This window comes from Cibotium barometz, chromosome 6 (genome assembly GCF_041138505.1).
Source record: "Cibotium barometz isolate CiBa-2024 chromosome 6, ASM4113850v1, whole genome shotgun sequence".
Classification (NCBI taxonomy): domain Eukaryota; kingdom Viridiplantae; phylum Streptophyta; class Polypodiopsida; order Cyatheales; family Cibotiaceae; genus Cibotium; species Cibotium barometz.
In genome coordinates this window covers 21122133-21149649 of record NC_141051.1, presented here as the reverse complement: position 1 = coordinate 21149649, position 27517 = coordinate 21122133, and the positions used below count along the sequence as shown (strand labels likewise).

At 48.1% G+C, this 27517-nt stretch overlaps 1 protein-coding gene across 4 annotated transcripts in view; it reads left to right on the top strand.

Moving 5' to 3' along the window:
* Positions 1 to 6120: 6120 nt before the first annotated feature.
* The window catches only part of LOC147637513 (uncharacterized), a 183833-nt gene continuing 162436 nt past the window's right edge, over positions 6121 to 27517 (top strand). For 3 of the 4 annotated variants that reach the window (XR_015266050.1, XM_086799297.1, XM_086799301.1), the window contains exons 1-4: positions 6207 to 6423; positions 7109 to 7203; positions 23996 to 24154; positions 27124 to 27227. Coding sequence is in view for 3 of the 4 variants with exons in the window: in XM_086799297.1 (XP_086655423.1) it covers positions 6372 to 6423; positions 7109 to 7203; positions 23996 to 24154; positions 27124 to 27227 (410 nt within the window). In the remaining variant the exon portion in view is untranslated. Of the gene's footprint in view, positions 6424 to 7108; positions 7204 to 23995; positions 24155 to 27123; positions 27228 to 27517 lie in introns of all 4 variants that reach the window. The other variant, XM_086799298.1, reaches the window with a different exon arrangement.

The window sequence follows — 27517 nt, the reverse complement described above, 5'->3', positions numbered from 1 at the left end:
AATTCCCTGCTGTGTAGGGGCTGGGAGTGGGGTGGATCTCTGAAAAAATGTAGTAATCTGTGTCTGTCGTCCCCCCTTTGGAGCTGTCTGAGACTGTAATGATGTCTCTCTGTGACGCTGTATGTCTAGAATGAATCTCCCTAGTATGCGCTGGTCTGCTGCCTCAAAGATCTCGCGTAGGGAATGTGGCTTGCTAAATAAAATGGGATATCTCTCTCTGATGGCTGTATATGCTCTACATCTACATACATAATGCTCCTCACTCTCCACCTCCTCTCTGCACAATCTGCATACCCTCTCCTCTTGGGGGATCGGTGCTGCTCTGCCAGTCTCGATCTCCAATCGATGTGATGAGACTCTAAGCTGACCAATAGCTACTCAGGAGCCGTGTGGTAAAAAGCCCTCCATGTATCTAGGCCTCTCTATAAATCCATCATCAGTGATACTCATGAAGTGATCTCTGTAGTATAGCATCTTTGGTGGAAGAGGCTGTGTAGGTGATATCCATGTCTCTCGTGTATAGAGCTGCCATAAGTCCTGTTTCAATACTCTGTTTCTCTCACTATGAGAGAGACGGATATGTGGTGCATTCCTGTCATACTGGAATGGTGGTAGATGATCCATGTCTAGGCCATGCTGTGAGAACCAATGTGCGACTTGTGCATACCATGATCCTTTGTCTCCTGCCTCAGCCACCAGCTATCTAGATGCCTCAAAAGCTCTGTATGACAATCTGTCCTGTGGCATCTCTCTGAATCTGTCTAGCAGGCATATAGTCTGGAATATGGCCTCTACCATCATAGGAGGCGCAGCAAACTCTGCTTGGATAATGTCATGAGGTACTGACGGTTTGCTGCTTAGATAATGTCATGAGGTACTGACGCTTTGCTGCGTATCATGCGTGCCATCATGAGGGCCTGTGGTCTCTCTATCTGTGTCCACCAATGGGTAGCAAGTCCTGGCGCCCATACCGCTGCTCCATACATCAATGCCGGTGTGACTAATGTGTCAAATAGCCACCCCTTCGTCCGAGGCTCCTGAAAATGCGCCTGGTGTCACTGTCTCTCTAGCATAGCCAATGCTGCATATCCCCGTGTCAATCTGGCTATGGCTGTTGAATGCATAGTGAAGCGCGTGGCTGCTGCAGAGAAGGTAACCCCTAGGTACACACGTATGATGTCACCACCTCCACCTGGCGTCCTGCTGCGAGAGTGATTTGCCCTGTCTTGATGTATGAAAGACCATAACCTTGGTTTTCCCAAGGTTCACAGTAAGACCCCTCTGTGTGCAGAAATCATCGAGTGCATGTAGATGCTGCTGTAGACCTCCTGGAGACTCAGACACTAATACAATATCATCAGCATAAAGCATAATATGTACTGAGGTACCTGCTAGATCAACTCCATCTCCGCCTTCCCATGTAATGAAGTCAGCCACCTCATCAATGTATAACCCAAATAGCGTGGGGGAAAGTGGGCATCCTTGCTTCACACCAATAGTGCTAGCAATAGTCTTGGACATACCTCCTGGGCACCTGACTCGCCCAAAAACCTGCTCATATAATGCATAGATGCCCCATGTCATATCTGCTGGTATGCCAAGAGACTACAGGCACTGAAAGAGCCTCTCTCGTGGTACTGTATCAAATGCCTTGCGGAAATCCACAAAGCAACAATAGAGCTTTCTCTTCCTCACTCTGGCCTGATCAACATCTCAAAGTGAATACATGGTCAATGGTAGAGAAAGCTCTCCTGAAGCCTGCCTGCCCTGATGAGCGTAAACCTGCTCGCTCAGCATATAAGATAAGCTCTTGCCCCAACACTGCACCATAGAGTTTGGCCAACACGTGGCCAACCATAACCATCCTATAGTTGCTCGGATCGAGCATATCCCCTTTTTTGTGGATCGGCACAATGGTGTGCATCGTCCACTCCATAGGCAAACCCTCTACTAGTGCCCTGTTAAATAGGTGTGTAAGAAAAGGAGCCAAGGAATCTACTGCATATATGAGATGCTCACCCTGTAGGCCCATATGGTCGGCGGCCCGTCGTGTAGGTGGCGAATAGCTTCCTTTACCATCGAGTGGGTAAAGAAGCTAGCTGTGGTAGGTCGAGGCTCCTGGGCTGAGGTATAGGTGGCTGCTGTGGGGCGTGGTATAGGCCCTCTGCATATGTGTGCCATGTCTGTGGGTCTGCAATGGGTGTCGGTGTCCGGGGCTCTCTGAAGTGTCGCCATCATGAGATAGGGCTATCTCTACTCATCATGAAGAAATGGAAGATCTCTAGCTCCTGTATCTCTGCGAAGGCCCGCCTTTTGCGGCGAGTAAGTCTCCTCATCTCTCTCCTTGACTCCTGCTCTGTGATGGCTCCCAAGGCTCTCTGTATGCGAAGCCGTGAGTATAGGGCTCTGCACTCGTCATCATACCATCTGTTCTGGGGCATAGTCCTAGATCTCGCGGGCTCTCGTGAGTGGACACGATGTGGGAAGCTCCGTAATGCAGCCGTGTGTAGGAGTGATGCCAGCTGGTGGGCTGTAATGGTATCCATAGGTTCCTGGGGATCCATGAGTAGGAGCCCATCCTCTACTCTGCCAGTGTATATGTTTGCCATGTCATGTGTGAAGTAGATGGTAGTGTGTGGCATCGGTATGTGGGGGGCTGGTGATACTGGTGATCCGGCTAGTGCCAAGTATGTATGATCTGCCCCAATAGGACGAGGTGGGATGGAGAATGAGGTGACAAGCTGTGATGCCTCCAAAGACCCCATAATGTAGTCCACCACTGTGCCTCTGGTCTGTGTATGACCCCCATGTGGGAAGCATGTCAGCCCTCCTAATCTTGGCCACTGTAGCATCCCGTTATAAATAACGAGACGATGCCTGGCTCCCAACTCTAGTAAGCGGTCCCCATAATGTCCTCTGTCTGGTCCAGTGTCCTCTGATGCCCGACTAGCCCCTATCTCCTCTGGATCCACAGGGTGGAGGATCTCCATGTCATCATAGTCATGACACCTCACACTGTCTGCTCTGTGTGTGGGCACCTGTAAGAAATACTTCCCCTAGTGTAGAATAATGCATAATCTCCTCTGACAGACAAGTGTATGGCGAGGCTCCTGTCTCCTCCTCCTGTGGCATATCCTCTGTAATGACATAGGAGGATCCTGATGGAGGAAAGTAACATAGGGCTATGTATATAACCCTATCCTATGAGAGCTGTAAGCTGATCCACATGTATCTGGCCTCTGGATCCTGTGTTACCACTCTCAATCTCCCCTGTAGCTCCCGTCTGAATAGAACTGCTACTCCCCCTGACCCTCTCGAGGTACCCTGGCGTGTGGTCCTCCTATATGATGACTCCCACTGGAATCCCTCTACTCGAGGTAGCCCTCTCTCTGGGCTCTTATGTGTCTCTGTCTCAGAAGTATGATGTCTCTCCCCACCATAACATGCTCCAGTCGTCCAGGCTGCACCCATAGTGAACCATTATCGTTCCATACTGCCATGTGTATCTCTGTCAGTGGCTTGGTCTGTGTCCCATAGGCCCCAAACCGTTAATCCATGGGCCGGCCATCAATGATGACCCGACCATCTCTATAGAAGGCCTTCTTGCCTTCTCTCCTCGCATGTAAGACTTGTGGCATGCAAGCTCTCCTATGCTCTAGCTGCATCCTCGTGAGATCATCATCCAAGAAAATAGGAGCTCCCTCTAAGCCTCGTAGTATGACCCTCTTCCTCATCTCATGAAGGTGACCCTCTCCGTCTCTCCTACAAACTGTAGGATGAGGGCTCGCTTACGTGTTGAGTCTTTCCCGGCTCTCCATGCTTTGGTGAAGGGGAGAGGGTCCTCTTCCCCTGTAGCCTAGCTTCATGCATAGAAGCTGTCCATCTTTCTCGGGAGTGGAGTTGGGTGTCTCGGCTATACCTGTGACTCGAATGTTGAGGTGGCGGGCATGCCTCATCTTCTCCTCCTCAATGGTGGTGTGAATGATTTGATGTTCTTCCCTTTGAGTCTCCTCCCTCACTTCTTTGTGGATGTTCTTCTTCACCACCTCTGACTGCTTGGCTTTGAGTTTTCCCTCCATGTCCTTTGTGATCTCCTTGGAGATCTCTTCTTTGATGGCCGTGAGAGTGTTCTCATTGATCTCCCCTTCTTCCTTCTCGGTGTTCTTGACGGCTACTAGTTCCACTTTCAATGCACTCACCTCCTCCTTGAGTGACGTGTTCTCTTGTTCAAGGTCCGTGACCCATGCTTCGAGGGCCATGATGTGCCGGTGTAGTTTGTTCTCCACTTCATTGAGGTTGGAATTGGATGTCTTCTTATTCTCCTTGATTAGTGCCTTCATTGCCGTCTCGAGGGCCTCGAGTTTCTCTTGGAGACTCGGGGCCATTCCTCGAGATTAAGGAGAGAGAGAGAGTTATGTTGCTGCCTTGGGGGCCTGAGCAAGGGTGGGAGGGGAAAGGGGGAGCAAGGGCCTATCGGACATGTAGGCGGCGGGCCAGCATGGCGCCAGCAGTAGTGGGCGCCAGTGGCGAACAGAGAGGGTGGCTACGCACAGAGGCACGAAGCGAACAGGGAACACCGAAGTGAAGCAAGTGAACAAGGAACAACGAAGTGAAGCAAGCAAACAGGGAACAACGAAGTGAAGCAAGCGACGAACAGTGCATCGAAAAGTGGGTGGCGACCAGTAGTAGCGAACAGCGAAACACGGGCGGCGAGGGCAGAGGCAAAGAACTGGGGCAGCGAGAGCAGAGGCGAGGGCCAGGAGGGTAGGCAAGGGCAGAGGCGAACAGGGGCGGCGAGAAAGAGAGAGAGAGAGAGAGAGAGAGAGAGAGAGAGAGAGAGAGAGAGAGAGAGAGAGAGAGAGAGAGAGAGAGAGAGAGAGAGAGAGAGCTCTTTCTCACACACACACAAACACATATAGAGAGAGGGCTCTCTCTCTCTCTCACACACACAAACATCTATTACATATTAACCATGGACAACTTTGGGACAAGGAGAGGAGAGAAAAGAGAAATCTTGGAACGTGGCAAACTGAAGATATATTAGAGCGCAATTATAAGATTTTAGGGCACAACATATTAACCATGGACAACTTTGGGACAAGGAAAGGAGAGAAAAGAGAAATCCTGGAACGTGGCAAACTAAAGTTATATTAGAGCACAATTATAAGATTATTAGTTGGTCCTTTAGTATTCCAGTGATACAAGTTCTTGATGAGTTGAAGAGTTTTATTATATGGTCGACTTTGTAAGTGGCGGGAGATGGCTGAGATGGAGAAAAAGGAGATACAATGACGGAGGGCTAGGTGGAGTGGCAGCCCTGGGTCATGATGCATGAGGAAAAGGTGCGTGGGGGAGGTCATGGAGATAGAAGGGTTGATAGAAGCCCACAGAGGGTGATGTAAGTGGAAGGAGGTCATGGAGAGGGTGAAGGGAATTGGAAGGAGGTGGGAACATGGAAGGGTGGACATGAGCTGGGATTACGAAAGCGGTAGGCACAGAAAATGCGAGGGAGTCGACGAAAGTGCGGACATAGTTGAAAACATGCATGGAGTTAGGTGACGGATGGAAATGAGGAAGGGTGCTGAAGGGGAGTCATGAAAATAGAAGAAGGTTGAGGACGAAAGGCGGAGGTGCGGCCAGAAATACTTCTTGCTCTGCGGAGATGAGGTAAGAGCGGAGCAGTGGGGGAGGCTAACGAGAGGACAAGGTCGTGGAGAGAGAGAATGAGAGAGATAGACGGGTCGGAAGCGGTTGCAACATGTTGACAAACAAGCACTGGGGTGGCTAGGCGATGGCGAGGCTTGCACTCACAGAGAGAGAGAGAGAGAGAGAGAGAGAGAGAGAGAGAGAGAGAGAGAGAGAGATGGGCATAGGCCTAGGAGTGACAAAGAGTGAAAGAGAGAGACAGATGCCTATAGAGCTCTCTCTCTCTCACACACATACACACACATATATATATAGATAGAAAGCTCTCTCTCTCTCTCTCTCTCTCTCTCTCTCACACACACACACACACACACACACATATATATATATATATAGAGAGAGAGAGTAACTCGATGTGACATATAATAATAATATTAAGAAATATATGTAAAGGATTTTAAAAGGAATAGTTTTAGGAATATAGCCAATTGTCATGGCTGAATTTGACGGAATATGAATACGAAGAGTTTTATGAGCGAAATTTATCTTCTTGGTTTTACGTACATCGGTTACGTTATATATCTTGCCTTGATGCATTCACACCTGCCACCCCGAACTCCACCCCGAACTCCAGCTCGACTGCTAGTGTCAAGACATGGTTTGGAGAAGATCTCATGACTAGAAAAGGCTAGTGAAAGTGACTGAACTTAGAAGCCGCCTACAAAATGATGTCTCTCGTAGAACAAGGCTGCAACAGTTCTTCTTCTGAAGCTCAAGGTACTTTAATATACAAATTATCATCCTTGATTGACTTGTGTTTAACATGCATTCAGCTCTGTACTTGGCATCATGGTAATTTGAGGCTAAATCCTTAGTGTCATCATGTGTACGACCACATCATATGTCACACAAAAGTGTGACTCGTGTGGGACATGCGATACCATATCTAACACATGATTCAGTTGCCTGATTGATGTAGGACATGCGATACCATATATAACACGTATTGGTATTGATCCATATTGTTTATCATGTACATGACATACCATACATCACCCTTGATAACTGGCTTGTGGCCTTATATTCGACACATCTTTCAGTTGTATACTAGGATAAAGTGGATTAAGCCTTAGTCATGACTTGTGATATCAGACATAGTCCAAGTTGTACAACTGGCCATTCTATGTATGTGTGTGCACACGCTCAAGTGCATGCGCATGCGTGGTGTAAGACATAAATATAAAGAGTAAAGAGTAGTAGACTTAAAGTTGATACTAGATGAGTGCAATGTGGTATCTTATATGGTGAGACGTTTACTCTTGAGGGGTAAATAGTATTATGTGCTTGAGTCTTGAAGCTTCTACTAGATGGTATACAAGTGTCATGTCATATCTTTTGAGTGCACAATTGACAGTACTTTCTACAAAACTGAATTGTTGATGAAGAGAATTGTTATGAATAGCTTCACCAGGCTTCAATCAGGTCATAAATTCCATAGAAACAACAATGGCAGGCCTTGCAAATACATGCACACAAAGTGTCGTGCACACCTTGAAGGTTGGTCTCAATCAAATCTCCACACAAACATATTTCTTACAAAGCTTAAGGAAACACGGGAAAAGGGGTGTAATCGCTACTATACGGTGTGCCATATTTTAAAAGGGTGAAAGCAGATAAGACTTCTTTGGTGGTGTGTGTGTGTGAGGGAGAGAGAGATTGCTATGATCTTGGCGAGCTCTCTCTCCAGCAATTTGAAGGATTTTCCCAGTTTTTTTAGTTTGTTCTCATAGTTCCACTATGACTATTTACTATTTAATATAAACAGTGGTTTCACAAAAAAAAGTGTGTGTGTGTGAGAGAGAGAGAGAGAGAGAGAGAGAGAGAGAGAGAGAAAGAAAGAAAGAAAGAAAGAAAGATATATTAATGTCTGCGAAAGGCCAAAGTGGTCTATGAGACCAAAACATAGTACACAGCTGATGGTGTCTCATCAAAAGTAAGACAAAAAGGACTAAAAAAGTCCTAAACAGCTATGAAAGGAAAATACTCCTATTGAGGTACAACAAAAGTGTATAATATCTACAACTAGCATAAGACTGGTGTAATCTGCTCATCTTAGGATCTCTCTCATGGGGTGCTGTAAGATAGAGAAACTAAAGTGGCGGGGCAGTCGTCTGCTGTGGCGGGTGATGATGGCTCTAATCCACCGGTGATGATGGCGGGTGATGATGGCTCTAATCCACCGGTGATGAAGCGGCCGTGGACGAGGTCCTGGTAAGCGTGGGCGTCTCGCTCGACAAAGTGCTATGGCTCTGTCAAGGGTGACTCCTAAAGGACGTCTATGGGACGTCTGGCTCGTTGGCGGGGCAGTCGTCTCCTGTGGCGGGTGATGATGGCTCTAATCCACTGGTGATGAAGCGGCCGTGGACGAGGTCCTGGTAAGCGTGGGCGTCTCGCTTGACAAAGTGCTATGGCTCTGTCAAGGGTGACTCCTGAAGGACGTCTATGGGACGTCTGGCTCGCTGGGGGGGTAGTGGAAGTCCTTGTCGTATCTGCCGGGATGGTCCTGGCCCTGAAAAAATCTGTCATGGCTCGCTAGCGGGGTGGATCCTGGTGTGCTGTCCTGGCTTGTAGGAGAGCCTCTCAGTGGCATTTGAGCTCCAATAAGAAAAGCCCCAAACACCTATGATCCTCAAACTCCATCACATGTCGTAATGGTCCAAAACCCTCTCAGAAGAGACACCAGTATCTCTTTCGTATCTCATAGTATACAGTACATCGGCATATGTAGTTATATTAATGTCTTCAAAAGACCCCGTAGGGTCTATGAGGCCAAAAAGTAGTACAATATCTCCATGAAAATACTGCTCGATGGGAAAACTTAAAATACAAAAAAAAAACATAGCTACCTATGCTGTGAACATATGTCGATGAAAAAGGTAGTATAAGTAACCATGTGGCTAACACAAGGTGCTAATAGGTACAAGGGGTGGGAGAAATGTGTCCCTCATCCAGTAATGATAGTACCGTCCTCCTCCATAATGGAGCGTAGAGTTGTGACGATGTCCTCCTCTTGTGGTGGGGCCTCTCCATGGCGCCAGAGTATATCGTGGATCTATAGTTGACGAGTGGAAGGTTGTGATCATTGGGGGCAGGGGCGTTTGGCTTTCAGTATAGATCGCATCTCTCTTTAGTGACTCCACGACTTCTCAGGCGCGTGGTGCCAAAGGGTCCTGCTGTTTGATGATATGTAGTCAGCGGCTTGCATGATTCCTTTGTCCCTGTGGAGCTTAGGTGAACCCCTTTGTTGTAGGCAGGTGTAATCTGAAGAAGTCTGTGACGGTGTTTTGAGAAGCATCTTGGCTCCCTAAGTGCTGTCTCAGCATGACCTCTCAATGGCAACGAAGCTCTAGTAGGTACAAACCCAAGCATTTCTGATCCTCATACTGCATCACCTCAGAGAGAGGACCCAATCCATTTTAAAAAAGACAGTAGAATCTCCTGTGAATCTCACAGTAGGATAGGCATGTAAACATATAGTGCTTCTTTGTTTCCACCTCCCTGATCATGCATACGGTGCATATCTGTGCCTCCCAAGAATTCCCTCTACTTTGTTAGACTCATTGCATAGATGGTGGGATGATACTCTCAGCTGCCCAATGGCAATCTGCATGGCATGTGACGTGTGCCTGTAAAGGTATCCAGGGCTGACAATGAATCCATCCTCAAAAACTCACAAAAAGTGCTCTTTGTAGAATTGGAGTTTCGTACGGAGGAGTTTGGTGGGGACAATCATGTACATGTGTGAAGCCTTGTCAAATCAAGACCAATAAGGCAGCTGATCTCTTGCTGGGAAAGATCCAAAATGGAGAGTCAAGGCTGTACTAGAAGGAGGGAAGGTGGTCCATTTAAATTTTAAAGGCCATGCTGGTCAAACAGCTGGCCACTTGGAAGTACAAAGACACTGCCCTGTCCCTCTCGTGTAAGCTGTATGGACGAGAGAGATATATTAACATCTCTCTGAGAGAGAGAGAGAGAGAGAGAGAGAGAGAGAGAGAGAGAGAGAAAAGAAAGAAAGAAAGTTATATTAACGTCCACGGGAGGCCGAATGCGACCTATGGGACAGGTCAGGTACATCCATTTACATTCCACTCTGGGTATCGATGCCAAAGAGGCATAAAACTGGAAAAAAAATAACTCAAAATGAACTCTTAAGACTCTTAAGAGTTTAAATTACAATGGGTTCTATTGCATCTAGTTCGAAATTGAGGTTCAAAATAAAAATAGCTATATTTCATCCATGGATGGATTTGCTCTTGAGGGGGGTGGGGTACGGAATTCTTTAATGATTGCTTGTCCTCCTCTGTATATTGCCCATTTGCCATTCTTTCTTGCTTCTTTAACTTTATTCAACTCTGCCGATTTGTTCTTGAGTTGTAGCGGGGTGAGTTCATCAGCTATCCATACCTTTGTCCCTTGGAGAGACCTTGTTTGCTTCATCACTGCTATTTTCTCATTGTTGTTCATATAGGAGACTTTTGCCTGTGTACCCTTTACTATAATAGAGATAGGGTCTCCTAAGTCCACGAAGGGGACTACTTTGCTCAGTTGTGCTGTAAGTACATCTGTATCTAATATGTAGTCTTCTCGAAGCTCTTGAGCTATGTCTGCCCTATCCCAGCCTTGAGGAAGACCACCGACTCTGATTACCTTTTTGTTACTTTCCATTCGTTCCTTTTCTTTGACTGCTGATATGACTTCTTTAACAAAATCTTGTGAGTTAACTGAATTTACCTTTGAAACATGGTTTGTCGTTTTTGTTTGTAGTGTTGTAGGTATGGGTCCTTCTCGTGCTTCCTCTTGCTTTGTCTTCATGGCTTGCACTTGCACTTTCAGTTCGTTGATTTGTTTATCTTTCTTGATAGTCTCATGTTTCAGTGCTGCTAATTCTCCCTGGAGTTTCTTCAGTTCTTGCATGAGGTAGGCTTCCCATAGTGTCGGCTTGCTCACGGGTGGAGGAATGGGCGGTAATCGTGAAGCGGTGACTGAGACAAAATACTTCTTACTTCCCATGTGTTGCTGCTGATAAAGGAGAGGGCTGTTGGTGGAACAAGTCTCCCCTCAAGGGTACCCTCTCCCCTTTGGGGGAGACTCAGAAAATGCGACCTACAAGATGCTCAGCTACAAATGCAGGGGAGAGTTATGTTGTTGCCTTGGGGACCTGAGCAAGGGTGGGTGGGAAAAAGGCACTGACCAGAAACGGACGAGAGAGAGGCGACGGGGAGAGAGATGCGAAGGCGACCAGAAACGTGAGCAAGGGTGGGTGGGAAAAGGGCACCGACCAGAAACGGACGAGAGAGAGGCGATGGGGAGAGAGATGCGAAGGCGACCAGAAACGGACGAGAGAGAGGCGACGGGGAGAGAGATGCGAAGGCGACCACCACAGACGGACGAGAGAGAGGTGAACGGCAAGCAGAGGGCAGCGACCAGAAACGGACGAGAGAGAGGCGACGGGGAGAGAGATGCGAAGGCGACCAGAAACGGACGAGAGAGAGGCGACGGGAAGAGAGATGCGAAGGTGACCACAGACGGACGAGAGAGAGGTGAACAGCGAGCAGAGGGTAGCGACCAGAAATGGACGAGAGAGAGGCGACGGGGAGAGAGATGCGAAGGCGACCACAGACGGACGAGAGAGAGAGAGATCCATGGATGCTACATGATGACAATATGTGGTCATACAAGGATACTATCCTCCGCTAGAATAGCGCGCAAAGTAGCCTTAGCATCTCCCCTCTGTGATGGTAGCTCGCCATGTCATCGAAGGGTATCCTAGATTTGCAAAGGAAAAAAAGGCAAAGCCTTGATCATGGGGAGTGGTCTGCTGCATGTGTCCCATCTGCTCCATGTGGCTCGTTGGGCCATGATGGGTACTGGTGGCTCTGTTTACTGGGAACTGAAGCAATCCATGATAGGCCTGGGTGGGCTGTGTGTGTGTGGATGTGTTAGGGCCTCTCGATGGCAGCGCATTTCTAAACTACATCCACAAGCATTTTTGATCACTGTAGTGCATCACTCGAGTAAGAGGGCCAAATCCATCTTTGATGAGGCAGTGAAACCTTAGCTGTATCTCATAGTACCCTGTACGTACTACGTCTTAAGTAGTGCTCCTTTGACTCTATCTCTCGAGTTGAGCATAGTCTACATATACGAGCCTCCCGTGGGATACCCTTACCTCTTCCTATCTCTATCCTGGGTTAGTGTGAAGATACCCTGATATGGCCGACAGCAATTCTCATGGCATATGACATGTTTGGGAGGTATCCAGGCTTCTCAATGAAACCATTGAGACAAGCAAGAAGTGCGCTCTGTAGAAAGCCAGCTTCGTACTAGAAAGCTTTGGGGGTGTCAGCCATGTTTGACTAGTTTGAGGCCATGTAAGTTCCTATTGGATAATGTGGTTAATCTCTTGCCTCGAGAGATCCAAGTAGGAGTCATCTGAGATACGCATAAACTGATCTCTGTAGTATAGCATCTTCGGTGGTAGAGGCTGACTGGGTGTAATCCAAGTCTCTTGAGTGTATCGCTGCCATAAATCCTGTTGAAGGACTCTGTTCCTCTCACTGTGAGAGAGCTGGATGTGTGGTGCATGTATCTCATACTGGATAGGTGGCAGGTGATCTATGTCAAGACCATGCTAAGTGAGCCACTGTATCATCTGTGAATACCATGATCTCCTATCTCCACTCTCTGCAAGCTGCTTGGACGCCTCAAAAGCTCTATGTGAGAGTCGATCTGATGGCATATCTCTGATCCTCTGTATGAAGCAGATCGTCTGGAAGAGGGCCTCTCCTAGCATAGGAGGTGCAGCAAACTCTGTCCGGACAATGTCTTGTGGGACGGAGGGTTTGTTGCGGATCATCCGTGAGAGCATGAGAATCTGAGGCCTCTCTATCTGAGACCATGTGGAGGTGGCGAGCCCAGGTGCCCATACTGCTGCAGCTTACATCAAAGCAGGGGTGACTAGTGTGTCAAACAACACCCCTTCGTGCAGGGCTCCTGGAAGTGTGCCTGGTGACACTGTCTCTCTAGCATGGCCAGAGCTGCATACCCTCATGTGAGTCTATCCCTGGCTGCCTGCTTGTGCCATAGTAAATCTTCTTGGTGGAGTCGTAAATGTAATCCCCAGGTACACATATGAGTCTATCACCTCTAGCTGTCCTCCTGCTAATGTGAAGATGGCCTGTTGTCGAACCGGCCCTGAGGTGTGGAAAATCATGGCCTTGGTTTTCCCAAGGTTCACTGTAAGCCCCCTCTGTGTGCAGAAGTCATTGAGTGCATGGAGATGGTGCTGTAGTCCCATCCGTGACTCAGAGACCAGAATAATATCATCTTTATATAGCATAATGTGGACTGTGGTACGTGAGATGTCTACCCCGTCCCCACCACCATGACCAATGAAGTCAGCCACCTCATCAATGTATAGCCCAAATAGTGTAGGAGAGCGTGGGCATCCTTGCTTCACACCTATGGTGCTAGCAATAACATCAAAGAGCCCCCCGGGGCATCGTATGCGCCCGAGGATCTGCTCATATAAAGCATAGATGTCCCAAACCATCTCTGATGGGATCCCCAATGACTGTAGGCGCTGGAAGAGTCTCTCTCGTGGCACCGCGTCAAATGCTTTGCGGAAATCCACAAAGCAGCAGTATAATCTCTCCTCCCGCACCCTAGCCTGGTCAATTAGACATCTCAGAGTGAATATATGGTCAATAGTGGAGAAAGCTTGTCGGAATCCAGCTTGCCCTGGTGCTCGTAGTCCCTGCTTCTCTACATATGAACTCAACTCTGCCTCGAGCACTGTGCTAGTTGGCCAATGTATGACCAATCATGATAGTCCTGTAGTTGTTGGGGTCTAGCATGTCTCCCGCTTTTTGGAGAGGCACGATGGTGTGCATAGTCCACTCAGCTGGTAGGCCCTCCACTAGTGCCCTATTAAAGAGGTGAGCAACAAAGGGTCCTAGTGTGTCAGCTGCATAAATAAGATGCTCACTCCGTATACCTGTGTGGTCAGCCGATCTCCCATGCTGTAACCGGCGGATAGCTCTCTCTACCATCGAGGCGGTAAAGAAAGTAGAGATGGTAGGGCGGGATTCCTGTGGTGGCTGTGGTATGGGCGGCTGTTGAGGGATATGGTAGAGGCTCTTTGCATATGTGTGCCATGTGTGTGGATCCTCAATCGGGGTACGAGGGCAAGGCTCTCTCATCCTGCGCCATGCAGTGGCTGCATCTCTGCTCATAAGTAGGTGGTATATATCCTAGTACTGTGCCTCCTCATATGCATGCCTCTTACGGCGTGTGAGGATCCTCATCCGTCGGCTCGCCTGTCTTTGTGTAATGGTCCCCAGTGCTCTCTGGGCACGGAGGTGTCTATATAGCTCTCTGCACTCATCATCATACCACCAATTCTGGGGCATGCTCCTAGATCTATCTGTGTGTGCAATGTGTGTATGATGGGGGAAGCTGGGGGTGGCAGTCGTATGTAGTAGAGATGACAGCTAGGTGGTGAGTGTGTCTAGAGGTGACAGGGGATCCATCTGGAATAGCCCGTCATATACATGATGCTCATATATGTCTGCCAAGTCATGGGTGAAGTAGAAAGTTGGATGCGATGCCTGTGTGGGCTGTGTGGGTGCTGGTGTGGAGCTCGCCAGTGACAGTAAGAGGTATGTGTGATCCGCACCAATAGGACAGGGGGGGATGGTGAAAGATGTCATTGCCTGTGTGGTCTCCATGGACCCCATGATGTAGTCCACTGTGCTACCCCCCCCTGATCGTGGAAAGCATGTCAGTGCTCCTGAATCCTACCATTGTCTCATCCTGTTATAAATAACGAGATGGTGTCGCGCTCCCAGCTCAAGTGATGACCATATCTGGTGTTATCCGGTCCCATGTCCTCTGACACCCTGCAAGCTCCCGTGTCCTCCACCGCTAGTGTGTGCATCACCTGGGGGTGCTCGAAATCATAAATGTCGCACTGTCGGCTCTGTGTCCGTGCATTGAAGTCCCCCATAAGGAGGACTTCCCCCAGGTCGGAGTAGTGTATGATCTCATCCGAAAGGGCTGCATATGGTGACTCTCCCAATGGCCTTGTGTCCTCCTCCTCGCCTCTACTCTCATCCTCTGCTGTCATGGCATATCTCGATCCTCTAGGAGAGAAGTAGCATAGAGCAATGTATAACACCCTGTTTGCTGAGAGCTGCAGTCTAATCCACATGTATCTAGCCTCCTGGTCACGTGCTACCACCTGTAGGCGCTCCTGTAGCTCTCGCTTGAAGAGTACCGCTATACCTCCAGATCCTCTCGATGTGCTCTGCCGTGTGGTCCCCCTGTATGTAAACTCCCAGTGATAGCCCTCTACTTTGGGTAGCCCCCTCTCTGGGCTCTGGTGCTGCGTCTCTGTAAGTAGTATGATGTCCTGTCCCTCCATGACCTCCTCCATCCTCCCAGGATGTGTCCAAAGTGCTCCATTGCAGTTCCAAACTGCTATGTGTATCTGTGAATCTGGATCCTCCATAGCCGATGTCCCATAAGCCGCCTGGCGCTAATCGGTGGTGTTGCCATCGATGATGACACGGCCATCATGATAGAATGCTCTCTTGCCCTCTTTCAGGGCTTGTAGGACTCTCGGCATGCATGTTTCGTGTGTTCTATTTGCATCCTTGTAAGGTCGTCATCCAAATAGATGGGATCTCCCTGTAATCCTCGTAGAATCACCCTCGTCCTCATGAAGGTGACCCTCTCCATCTCTCCTCCAAACTGTAGGATGAGGGCTCGCTTGTGTGTTGAGTCTTTCCCGGCTCTCCATGCTTTGGTGAAGGGGAGAGGGTCCTCTTCCCTGTAGCCGAGCTTCATGCATAGAAGCTGTCCATCTTTCTCGGGAGTGGAGTCAGGTGTCTCGGCTATATCTGTGACTCGAATGTTGAGGCGGTGGGCATGCCTCATCTTCTCCTCAATGGTGGTGTGAATGATTTGGTGTTCTTCCCTTTGGGTCTCCTCCCTCACTTCTTTACGGATGTTCTTCTTCACCACCTCAACCCATCCTGACTGCTTGGCTTCGAGTTTTCCCTCCATGTCCTTTGTGATCTCCTTGGAGATCTCTTCTTTGATGGCCCGTGAGAGTGTTGTCATTGATCTCCCCTTCTTCCTTCTCGGTGTTCTTGACGGCTACCAGTTCCACTTTCAATGCACTCACCTCCTCCTTGAGTGCCATGTTCTCTTGTTCAAGGTCCATGACCCATGCTTCGAGGGCATGATGCGCCGTTGTACTTTGTTCTCCACCTCATTGAGGTTGGAATCGGATGTCTTCTTGTTCTCCTTGATTAGTACCTTCATTGCCGTCTCGAGGGCCTCGAGCTTCTCTTGGAGACTCGGAGCCATTCCTCGAGATTACTCTGCAGCGCTTCCCACAGGCAGGGAGGAGAGAGAGAAATGAAATGATATATTAACGTCTCTAAGAGGCCATAGTGGCCTATGAGACCAAAACTGAGCGTACATCAGAAGCTGGTGTCTCATCAAAGAGAACAACTAAATGAGACTAAAAAGTACAACAAACTGATTGTCCTACAGTTATAAGAACAGAACTGTAAGACTCCGAGATGATACTGAGTAGAAAATACTGGAAAATACTGAAAAATGTATATCAGGTAAATCCATGTATGCTGATCAGTTGAAGTGTTGCCCTCTCCTTAGATCAAGTATCTCCGCCATGGGGCTGTCTAGAATAATGGAGAGGTCGTAGAAGCGAGGTAGGCGCCTCCGATGCCGAGCAATAATGGCTCTGATCAGGCGATGGTGAGGATGCCGTGGTCGGGATCCTGGTGGGCGTGGCCGACGAGCTCGACATAAGATAACTGCTCTATCAGTGGTGACTCCCTGGGAGCATGGTCGGTGCCCTGATGGCCCAATGGAGGAGGTATTAGGAGGTGTGTGGGCTGGGTTGCTGGTGCTGGTGCCGAAGAAATCTATCAGGATCCTTTGTCCAGGTACATCATGGCTCGGCCTCCTGTCTGCCAAGAGGGTCTCTCTGTGTCTCCTGAGCTCAAGTAGAAACAATCCCAGGCATCTCTGATCCTCAAACTCCATGACCCTGCGTAACGGCCCAAAACCCTCTCGGAAGAGGCAGTGATATCTCCCTCGGATCTCATAATAGACTGTACATCGGAAATGTAGTGTTCCTCTGTCTCTACCTCCTTGTAGCATAACTGACAAATGCGGTCATCCAAGATCTGATGCACATATCGCCCTGTCTCAATCCGCAACAGCTGGTGTGATGAGGTCCGGATCTGTCCATTGGCACAACGTATCCCATGTGATAGGTGTACATCCATGTACGCCGGGCGGGTGATAAAATCATCCAGTGAGAGGTGTAGAAAATGGCTCTTGTAATGAGCCATTTTTGTGCCCAAGGGCTCAAGGGGGCTAGTCCATGTCCTCTTTGTGTCCACTTTGATGATATCCATCCCGATCACGTGGTTTTGCTCTGAGCGGGTGAGATCCAAAAATGGACAATCCAGACTGTACTGAAAGGGTGGTAGTGCCTCTATCCGCAAACCATGTAGGTCAAACCATGATCTCATTTGAGCGTACCAACAATGAGTATCTCCATCCTCTGCCAACTGTATGGATGAGGTCAATGCCAATCGGGAGTACCTCTGTTGAGGGAGCTCCCATAGCCGCTGTAAAAAGGTAACTCCTTGGAATAGGGCCTGAGTTACTAGTGGTGGGGCACCCAGCTCAGCCCGAACAATCTCATGTGGTACTGATGATTTCCTCGGAATCATGCGGGCAATCATTATACTGAGTGGTCTCTCCATTTGCCTCCATCCCTCATCTGTCCCTCTCTGAGATCTGTGATGTATACTGGGTCGCCAAATTGGAGCTCCGTACAGGAGGCCGGGTGTGACAAGCGTATCAAATAGCCACAATTTGGTGCGTGGCTCTTGAAACTGTATGTGTGCACACTGCCTCTCAAGTGCCCCCAAGGCTGCATGCCCTTGAGCTAATCTAGCTGCTGCTGTCTCCTTTAAGAAGAAACGTGGTCCTGTGAAAGTAACTCCCAAGTAGACATATGACTTGGCGTACTCTACCGGCGCCCCTCGGAAAGTGAACCGAGGCTCTAATCTCGTCACCCATGCCCGTGTGGTGTTAAACACCATAACCTTGGTTTTCCCAAGGTTCACTGTCAGATCTCTATCCGCACAGAAAGCCTATAATGCATCCAGGTGTCTCTGTAATCCCTCTGGAGAGTCTGAGATTAGAACAATATCATCAGCATATAACAAGATGGGTATCAACACCCCTGCCAGGCATGCCCCTGGGCCTCCCAATCTGTCTACATAATTAGAGACCGCATCAATGTACAGTCCAAAGAGGGTGGGCGATAGCGGGCATCCCTGCTTCACCCCTATCATGCTGGTCACCCTATCAAATAGTCCGCCTGGAGCTCGGACTCTGCCTGTCATCACAGACTCATACAAAGCATATATCCCCCACTTCATATCCTCGGGTACCTCAATGTCATGCAATCTGTGCATAAGCTTGGCACGTGGTACAGTATCGAAGGCTTTGCGGAAGTCCCCAAAGCAGCAGTATATCCTTCTCTTATGTGCCCTGCCCTCTTCAATAAGTGCCCGAAGTGTCAATATGTGATCCAAGGTAGTAAATCCTCTCCTGAAGCCAGCCTATCCATGTGCTTGATGACCATGCCTCTCTGCCCATCGGTTGAGCTTTGACTCCAATATAGAGCCATATAATTTGGCCAAGTAATGACCAATCATGATCGTCCTGTAGTTGCCTGGTACCATGGGGTCCCCACTCTTAAAGAGTGGTACAATGGTATGCTCTATCCATCTTGTCGGGAAACCCTCACAAATGGCACGATTAAACACATGTACGATGAGCGGAGCCAAAGTGTCTCGTGCATATGAGAAGTGCTCTCCAACTAGCCCATCATGATCCTGTGCCTTTCCATTCTGTAACCTGTCTATCGCATCTAGCACCATCCGCATAGTAAAAAAGGTGCTGCTAGCCGGTCTAGCTCGCATTGAAGGGGGGGTGGGGGGCTGTCCTGGTGCATCATATAGCTCTCTAGCATAAGTATGCCATGCCTTAGGTGCAGTAATCAGAGTACCAGGCTGTCTCTCCTAAGACATCTTCCATGCCCTCTTGCTGTCCTTCCCCAGGAAGAGTTGGTAGATCTCCTCCTTTAGCTTAGCCAGATAGGCTCGTTTCTTCCTCCGCACAAGGCGTCGAAAGATCATCCTAGCCTTTGTATGCGTGTGAGACCAATGGCAATCTCATGCTGTAGCTGTGCTCGTGTCTCACGACACTCATCATCATACGAACTATTCTGTGGGGCAGTGTTGCGGGGGTGGGTGGAAGGGATAATAGTGCACGGAAACACATATGAGGTGGATGTATGTACTACACTTGCCAATCCTCTCGTGATCTCGTCCAGAGGGCTATGCGGGTCTAAAGCGAACAGCCATCACATACTGCATCTCGATAAACCCCAACTGTGTCGCGTGTAAACTGATATCTCGGGTACTTAGGTAGCTGAGTGGCTGGCCCATCTCTCGGGGATCTACCTACTAGTGTGAAACTTAGGTATGCATGATCGGCTGCTATGCCAATGGGCCTACTGGAAATCGTGAAACCCCGCACATCAGGTATCAATGAAGGAGATCCCATCAAGTAGTCCACTGAGATCCCATCAAGTAGTCCACTGTGCTCGCTCCCCCTTTAGAGTTCCAGTGTGTGAGAGCATCTGATCCTTGCCATCCCGATAAGCCATTGTATATGACCAACCCATGTGCACTCCCGAGTGAGAAAATGCCTGCCATAATCTGTAATCTCCCCCTCATCCTGTGCTGCTCTCCGCAACTCTACATCCTCTGTTGTGATCTCCCGGTACATAGCCTCTTGAGTATCATACAACTCTGTCTGCTCTGTGGCTGTATGTGCATTAAAGTCTCCCAATAGTTATATGTCTCCAATGCTGGCAAACCTCATGATATCATCATATAGTGGTATATAGGGCGACTCTCCTGATGGTGCAAACCTGGAGTGGGCTGGGGGAAAGTAGCATACCGCCACATATAGCTCGCGGAGCCCCTCTCTGCAAATTTGGACCCACAGGTACCTCGCATCTGCATCTCTATGTACCACATGTAGTTTGTCACGAAGCTCCTCCCTGTAAAGTATTGCCACTCCTCCAAATCCTTTGGTACCTCCCACTGTGCGTGGCTGAGGGCGGAAAACCCGAAATAGTGTCCATGAAATCTCCAGTATACATAGTGTCCATGAAATCTCGTCACACGAGAGAGAGAGAGAGAGAGAGAGAGAGAGAAAGAAAGAAAGAAAGAAAGATATATTAACGTCTACGAGAGGCCAAAGTCGGCCTATGAGACAAAAAATAATAATACAATTGTGTTCTTCCGGTCATCAGAAGAAAATAAACAAAAGAAAAAGTGTGCATGTGTCTGGATACAACTGTGAATCATCATGGATCGGTGGAGCCCATATACAAACAATATAAGGGGGTGGGGATGTGGATGGAGTGCTAAGGCAAGATGCATCTCTATATGCTGAAGGGGTAGTACAAGCATGCTATGCAGATCTATGTCTAACTCCATTCAGTGCCATAAGAGGGATATAAGATATCATACATCGCCGATGCTGAGGCTGTGAATGGCATGAACATGTACCCTGAGTCTGAATGAAAGCGAGCTAGCCTCTCCTGTGTCTCCATCTGGTGTCTCATTCGGATAGCTCCTATCTCTCGGTGACGGAGTCGGGGTGCTCTATATCCAGTCTGTCTAGGTCTCCTCCTGGCTCTCAATTCCTCTGCTCTCTGTGCGGTCACCCCACGTGGTACATCAGCTGGCACTGGCATAGCTCTCTGGAAGAAATCTGTGAGCTGGGACTGTCTCCCACCCCTAGTGGCAGCGGGTGTCTGGAGGAGCCTCTCTCGAGAACTATGAAGCTCTAGTAGTAGTCTGCCAAGCTGTCGCTGGTCCGAGGCCTCCATCAACTGATGTAGTGAAGAGAGCTCCTCAAACAATCCTACATATCTATCTCTGACCCCTTGGTGGGCTCTACATCTACATACAAAGTGATCCTCAGTCTCCACCTCCTCGCGGCACAATCTGCATATCCGCTCAGCTCTAGGAACCCGTGGCGCTTTCCCAGCCTCTATCTCTAGCTGATGTGATGAGACTCGTAGCTGTCCAATAGCAACGCGAGAGCTGTGTGGCATGTATACATCCATGTACCGCGGTCGATGTATAAACCCATCCCCTGAGATGCTCATAAAGTGGTCTCTGTAGTACAGCATCTTCGGTGGTAGTGGGCTCTCTGGTGCTATCCATGTCTCCTGTATGTAGTGCTGCCATATGTCCTGTCTCATCACTCTGTTCCTCTCATTGAGAGAGAGGTAACCCCGTGGAGCAGACTGATCATACTGAAAAGGTGGCAACCGCTCAAGGTCTATACCATGATGTGAGAACCACTGTAGCATCTGTGCATACCAAGAGCCAGTGTGTCCAGCCTCGGCCAGCTGTCTGGATGCCTCAAAAGCTCGGCGGGATAATCTCTCCATGGGCATCTCCCTCATCCTGTATATAAAGGAGATCGTCTGGAACAATGCCTCCACTGCCATAGGTGGTGCAACAAACTCAGCTCGAACAATCTCGTGCGGGACGGATGGTTTGCTGCGTATCATCCTCGAGAGCATCAAGATCTGTGGTCTCTCCAGCTGTACCCATGTGGAGGCTGCAAGCCCTGGTGCCCAAACCGCTGCTGCATACATCAAGGCTGGTGTCACTAATGTATCAAAGAGCCACCCCTTCGTGCGGGGTTCCTGAAAATGTGCCTGATAACACTGACGCTCAAGGCCAGCAAGAGCTGCATACCCCCGGGTCACTCTGTCTCGGACTGCCTGAGCCATGGAGAAGCGTCCAGCTGAGCTAGTAAATGTGATGCCAAGGTAAACATAAGAGCTCACCACCTCGACCCGCCCTCCTGCTAATGTGAGAGTAGTGTGGCTCCTGACTGCGGGTGAAGTGTGGAAGATCATAACCTTGGTTTTCCCAAGGTTCACTGTGAGCCCCTGCTGTGCGCAGAAGTCATCAAGAGCCACAAGGTGTCTTTGAAGCCCAACCTGCGTATCGGATACCAAGATGATGTCATCAGCATAAAGCATAACATGGACAGTAATACTTGATAGCTCAACCCCAGAGCCTCCTCCCTGTGTGATGTAGTCGACCACCTCATCAATATAGAGCCCAAAGAGCGTGGGGGAGAGCGGGCACCCCTGCTTCACACCAATGGTGCTAGCAACTGTGTCGGACAAGCCTCCTGGGCATCGGACTCTCCCAAAGACCTGCTCATATAGCCTGTATATGCCCCACATCATGTCTGAAGGTATGCCTAGTGTCTGTAGTCGCCGAAAGAGGCGCTCTCTGGGCACAGTATCAAATGCCTTGCGGAAATCCACAAAGCAACAATAGAGCCGTTGCCTCCGTGCCTTGGCCTGATCAATCAGGCACCTCAATGTAAAAATGTGGTCGATGGTCGAGAAGGCTCGACGGAAGCCTGCCTGGCCTGCTGCTCTCAATCTCCCAACCTCTGCATGAGTGCTCAACTCTGCCTCCAAAACTGCCCCGTATAGTTTGGCCAATATATGGCCAATCATGATGGTCCTGTAGTTCCCGGGGTCTAGTACATCTCCCGCTTTATGGATCGGCACAATAGTGTGCATCGTCCACTCAGCCGGAAACCCCTCGGACAGAGCTCTGTTGAAGAGATGAGCAAGAAATGGTGCCAATGTATCAATAGCATAGATGAGATGCTCTCCCTGTAATCCTGTATGATCTGTTGCTCGTCCATGTTGGAGTCGGCATATGGCCCTCCTAACCATAGGTGGGGTGAAGAAGGTGGAGACTGTGGGGCTGTGCAGGCACATCATAGAGTCTCTCTGCGTATGTCTGCCAGGTCTGAGGATCGGCAATAGGTGTGGGAGGACGGGGCTCTCTGAGTCTCCTCCAAGCAGCAGCAGCATCTCTGCTCATGAGCATGTGATGTGTGTCCCAGTACTGAGCCTCCTCATAAGCTCGCCGCTTACGGCGGGTGAGAGTATGCATCCTCCTGCCTGCCTGCCTCTGGGTGATCTCTCCGCGAGCCCTCTGCACTCGGAGACTGCGGTAAAGGTTTCTGCACTCATCATCATACCATCGGTTCTGGGGCATGCTCCCAGATGTAGGTGGCCGTCCTGTCTGTATGTGGTATGGGAAACTCCTCGCGGCTGCGGAGTGAAGTACATGTGAGAGCTGGGAGGTGAGCATGGCCATGGGTGCCGATGGATCTAAGGCAAATAGCTGATCATGAACATGATAGTCGTACACCTCGGCTAGATCCTGAGTGAAGTGAAAAATAGTGCGTGGTGGCTGTATGATGGGTGGGTGGGTCTCCAATAAGCTCCTGAAAGTGAGGGATAGGTATGTATGATCCGGCCCAATGGGGCATGGTGGTACGGTGAAGTGAGACACCATATCTGCTGCCTCCCGGGATCCCATCACATAATCCACTGTACTACTGCCGCCTCCCACTGGAAAGCAAGTCAACCCACCTGAATCTGGCCACTGAGTCATCCCATTATAAATAATGAGATGGTGTCGGGCCCCAAGCTCCAACAGATGTTGCCCATATCCAGTGCTGTCAGCTCCTCCATCAGCGGAGATCCGAGTGGTCCCTGTATCCTCTGTAGCTAGCGGCTCTAGTCTCAGGGGATCCTCAAAGTCATAGATCTCGCACTATCTGCTCTGAGTCCGTGCATTGAAGTCCCCCATCAAGAAGACTTCTCCCAGTGTCGAATAGTGTAAGATCTCCTCAGATAAGACAGAGTATGGAGACTCACTAGCCTCTCCTCCACCCGGCTCCTCGGTGGTGGCAAACCGTGACCCCTTCGGAGGAAAGTAGCAAAGGGCGATATAAATCCATCTGGTCGCCGAGAGGCGTAAGCTAATCCACATGTATCTCGCCTCCGAGTCTCGTGCTACGACTCGAACATGCTCATGTAACCCATGCCTGAAAGAAAAGAAAAGAAAAGAAAAGAAAAGAAAAGAAAACTATATTAACGTCCTTTAGAGGCCACATCTGAGAGAGAGAGAGAAAGAAAAGAAAAGAAAACTATATTAACGTCCTTTAGAGGCCACATCTGACCTATAGGACTAATGAGAGAGAGAGAGAGAGAGAGAGAGCTCATGAATTTTGACTTAGTACTTTTGTTTTACAGAATTTCAGTATCATTATGAACGAAAGAGAGAATCAAGAAATTCACAAGGAGCTGATGCATGTGCTGAATACCTATGGCCAGCAGCAGGTGGCCTTACTGAAGGAAAAAATTGCCCCATTTTTCCCTCAAGCAAGGCAAAGTACAAATGATGAAAATGAGGTTTGTAGTTTCTCCCACCCATGTTAGTTATGTGGATGCCAACATAGCATCTAGAGGGCATGATTTATTTGTGAGCATTGAATTACATGTCAATATTGAGAATAAAAGATTTGGAGCTTAGGATGGTGTATGGACATTACCCTAGTGATCCCCCCCCCCCCCCGCCCCCCCCCAACTCCCCCCCACAAAAAAAAGAAAAGAAAAAAGAGATCAGTATATTAGTTACCAAAAAGAACAGCCACACAGGCTGAGTACAAACTCAGCTCCATAGAGGGAGTGATAATCAAAATGACAAAAGGGTGGGTGGCGGGGAGGGACAACCATCCCAATGGGCTATAATGCTAGGTATGCTCACCACCATTGTCACTGAGAAACGGGCCGTGACGCGAAGTCCATAGGAAGGCCTCGTGGTGCTTCCGCATGCAATCAGAGCCACCCTGAAGCTTCCTCCCAATGTCCATGGAGGGTGTGAATGATATCGAGCCATATGCTTTGGATGGACTCTGCTGGTGGGGTGGGGTGCCCGCGATGGCCTTGCTACAGCGAGCTCGCCAAATATGCCACACAACAATACTCTTGCAAATCTCCCATCTTTGGTAGGAGCCTGGAGTCTAGTGAACAGAAGAGGGAACTTGAACTAGAGCTGATGAGATCCGATGATGATACACCGTAATACCAGTCCCCCACCATACTTTTTTTTTTTGTAAAGACACTGTCTATATGAATGTACAGAGTAAAGCCTTGAAAGAGGGATCTTCACTATGATATACATCTAGAAACAATGAAAAACAAATCAAACTTAGCTTGATCAATCTGTTGTAGTGGATAGATGTCATGCCAAGATTGTCATAAAGATTGACTGAAGTAAAAATACTTATCCAACTTTGACAAATGAAAAACCATTTGATTGCGGGCAACCCATATAGTCCATCATGCCCAAAATCATAGCCAGGCAATAAAGAGAGCATATTTATCCATTCATTGTGCATATTTTCCAAACATTCAAAAGTTTCTGGAAAAAGTGATCCCAGGAAATCTTATCACAAGTTATCCAGAAAGTCTTCATAAAAAATATCTAAAAAATATCTACTGTCTGGACAGTACCAAAATAAACGCCGCACTGTTTCTTTTTGATGCCGACAAGAAGGGAATTTAGCAAACGCAATATGCCTGTTTTCCAAAAATTCTCCAAGTTGATGGGGAATACTCTAGCAATGCATCTTCACATGAAAACTTTTTGCTTCAGAGGTAAATTGTTGTCCCAGATCTAATGCAAATTTTGCTTCCACCATTTGGCGATTTGATGGATTCCCCAAAGATTATTAGCATAATCAGAAAACCATAGTTCTGGGAGAATCAATCAATACAATCTAGAAGCAGTGAGATGTGACAAAGGGACTTTAGGGAATGGCCTATGTTCCATTCTTTGCAAAGTCCAATCTTCAAGCTGCCCTTCAATAGTGTCATCCAATAACTCCCCAAATGGTTGTAGCTGCTTTCTAATTTGTGTCCAAGTTGGTCTGCAATGCATGCCCAAACGCCAACGTCGTTGTGCTTCTTGAAAAGACATTACTCTTCCTTCATCAATGACGACATCTTGACACAAGTAGCTCCCCTTTGTGGACAGGAAGTACGCCTTTCTTGGAGTGCGCAGAGCAAGTGGACAATCAAATGCTCGTCGACTCCAATGTAGACTTTCTTGTCATAGAGAATTTCCTATTTGTGGGGGTCTGCCTGATCAATGAAGATATGCATGCGATGTGCAAAATGATACCAAGCAATATCTATGTCTTCATAGATTTCAGCTTGAAGAACATCGATAACATCTGCAACCATATCTTGATACAGTAAATGAGAAAAATATGTAATATTTACCAAACAAAGTCACTTGATAGTCAATTGGACATCATCAAGTGTGAGATCAAAATCCAACCCCAGCCATACAGGTCCATGATCAGAAAGCTGTAATGTATGAACTTCCAGGAAGCCTCTGTCCATTGTGTTATAGGCTTTCTCAAAATCAAGAAGGAGAACTATCAAATCTTGATGCCTCAAATGGGCTGAGGCAGTCGCCTCCCAAAAAATGAAGATGATGGCCGAAATACTCTGATCCTAAAAAAAACTTGTCTGGGTGCCATGTATCAAGTTACGGAGGAAAGGCTGAAGGCGCTGGCTGATGGTTTTGGCTAGGATTTTGTAGGAGAGCCTCAGTCAGCTCCTCTGAGGTAAAGGGTGTCATCCTAGTGATCGTATGCAATATATATATAAAACTACTTCCTCAAAAAAAGATGGTATATGGCGACATTAGCCTAATAATTTTATGCAAGTTTTTTAAAGGGTTTGTGAAAGAACAAGCTATTTGGAAAAAAGATTGGCTAATCCTTGGTCTTACCTCTCGATTCAATGCATACCATATTTTATGAGCTAAATGAAAATGTAACCTTCTGGCTTCTGCCAAAGCTCCTTGTCCGCCTCCAAAAGAGCCCCTGTGGCTCTTCTAATGTGATGGCTCTCGCATTACATCCTCCTGGTAGGAATCAAGCGAATTCTGAACTGGATTTGACAGAGCTATTGTTAATAAGCGGAGAGATCAGTTATGGGTTCACCCTCTGCTTGTGCCAGATGCACTACACTATCAGAGGCCTTTCAGCACTGTATTTGGGGATGCATAGAGGCCTAGGTAGTATGGCAGAGATTTCACTTCTTATGTCTGGCAAAGGGACTCATCCTTAAGCCTTAGTTGACTGTCAAATTTTGTATGATCTCTTATACTTCACAGAAGTCTCCATATTATTAACTTTTAAACTGCCATCCCAATAGTGGAGTCCCTTTTCTTAACATTGAAGCGAAAAAAAAGTGCTATGGAAATAAATGTGGTCATGCATTATTGTTACAATATCATAAACACAATTAGATTAGAGTACTAAGCTAGCTTTCTCCCCTTTCTTGTGATTCTGCTAATTCATCAGGTTTACTCTACAAGCTCTACCAATCTGTCAAAAGAACTCGAAAAAGAAAATGTGAAGGGATTGCATGGTGATTGTCAAGACTCACTTTCTGCTAAAACATTAAGGTAGAATCTTTCTTTGAAGCTTTTTCCTTCTGAAGTTTCCTTCATGTGTGGAATTTCGTTGAGAGAGAGAATGGTGAAGTGACGTGTTTCGGTCCAGACATCACTCTTGCTATGTGAGAAGTTCGCCCCCTTAGGTGATTGTGTAGCTGCAATAATGTGATGCACATATCACCAAGACTGATAATCTTAACACTCTGGGATTTTTCGCTAGCCACTTCAATCCCACTGTGTTAACACTGCCAACCTTTGCCATGGCTCGTGACTCGTGAGGGCTAATGGTAGAGAGAATC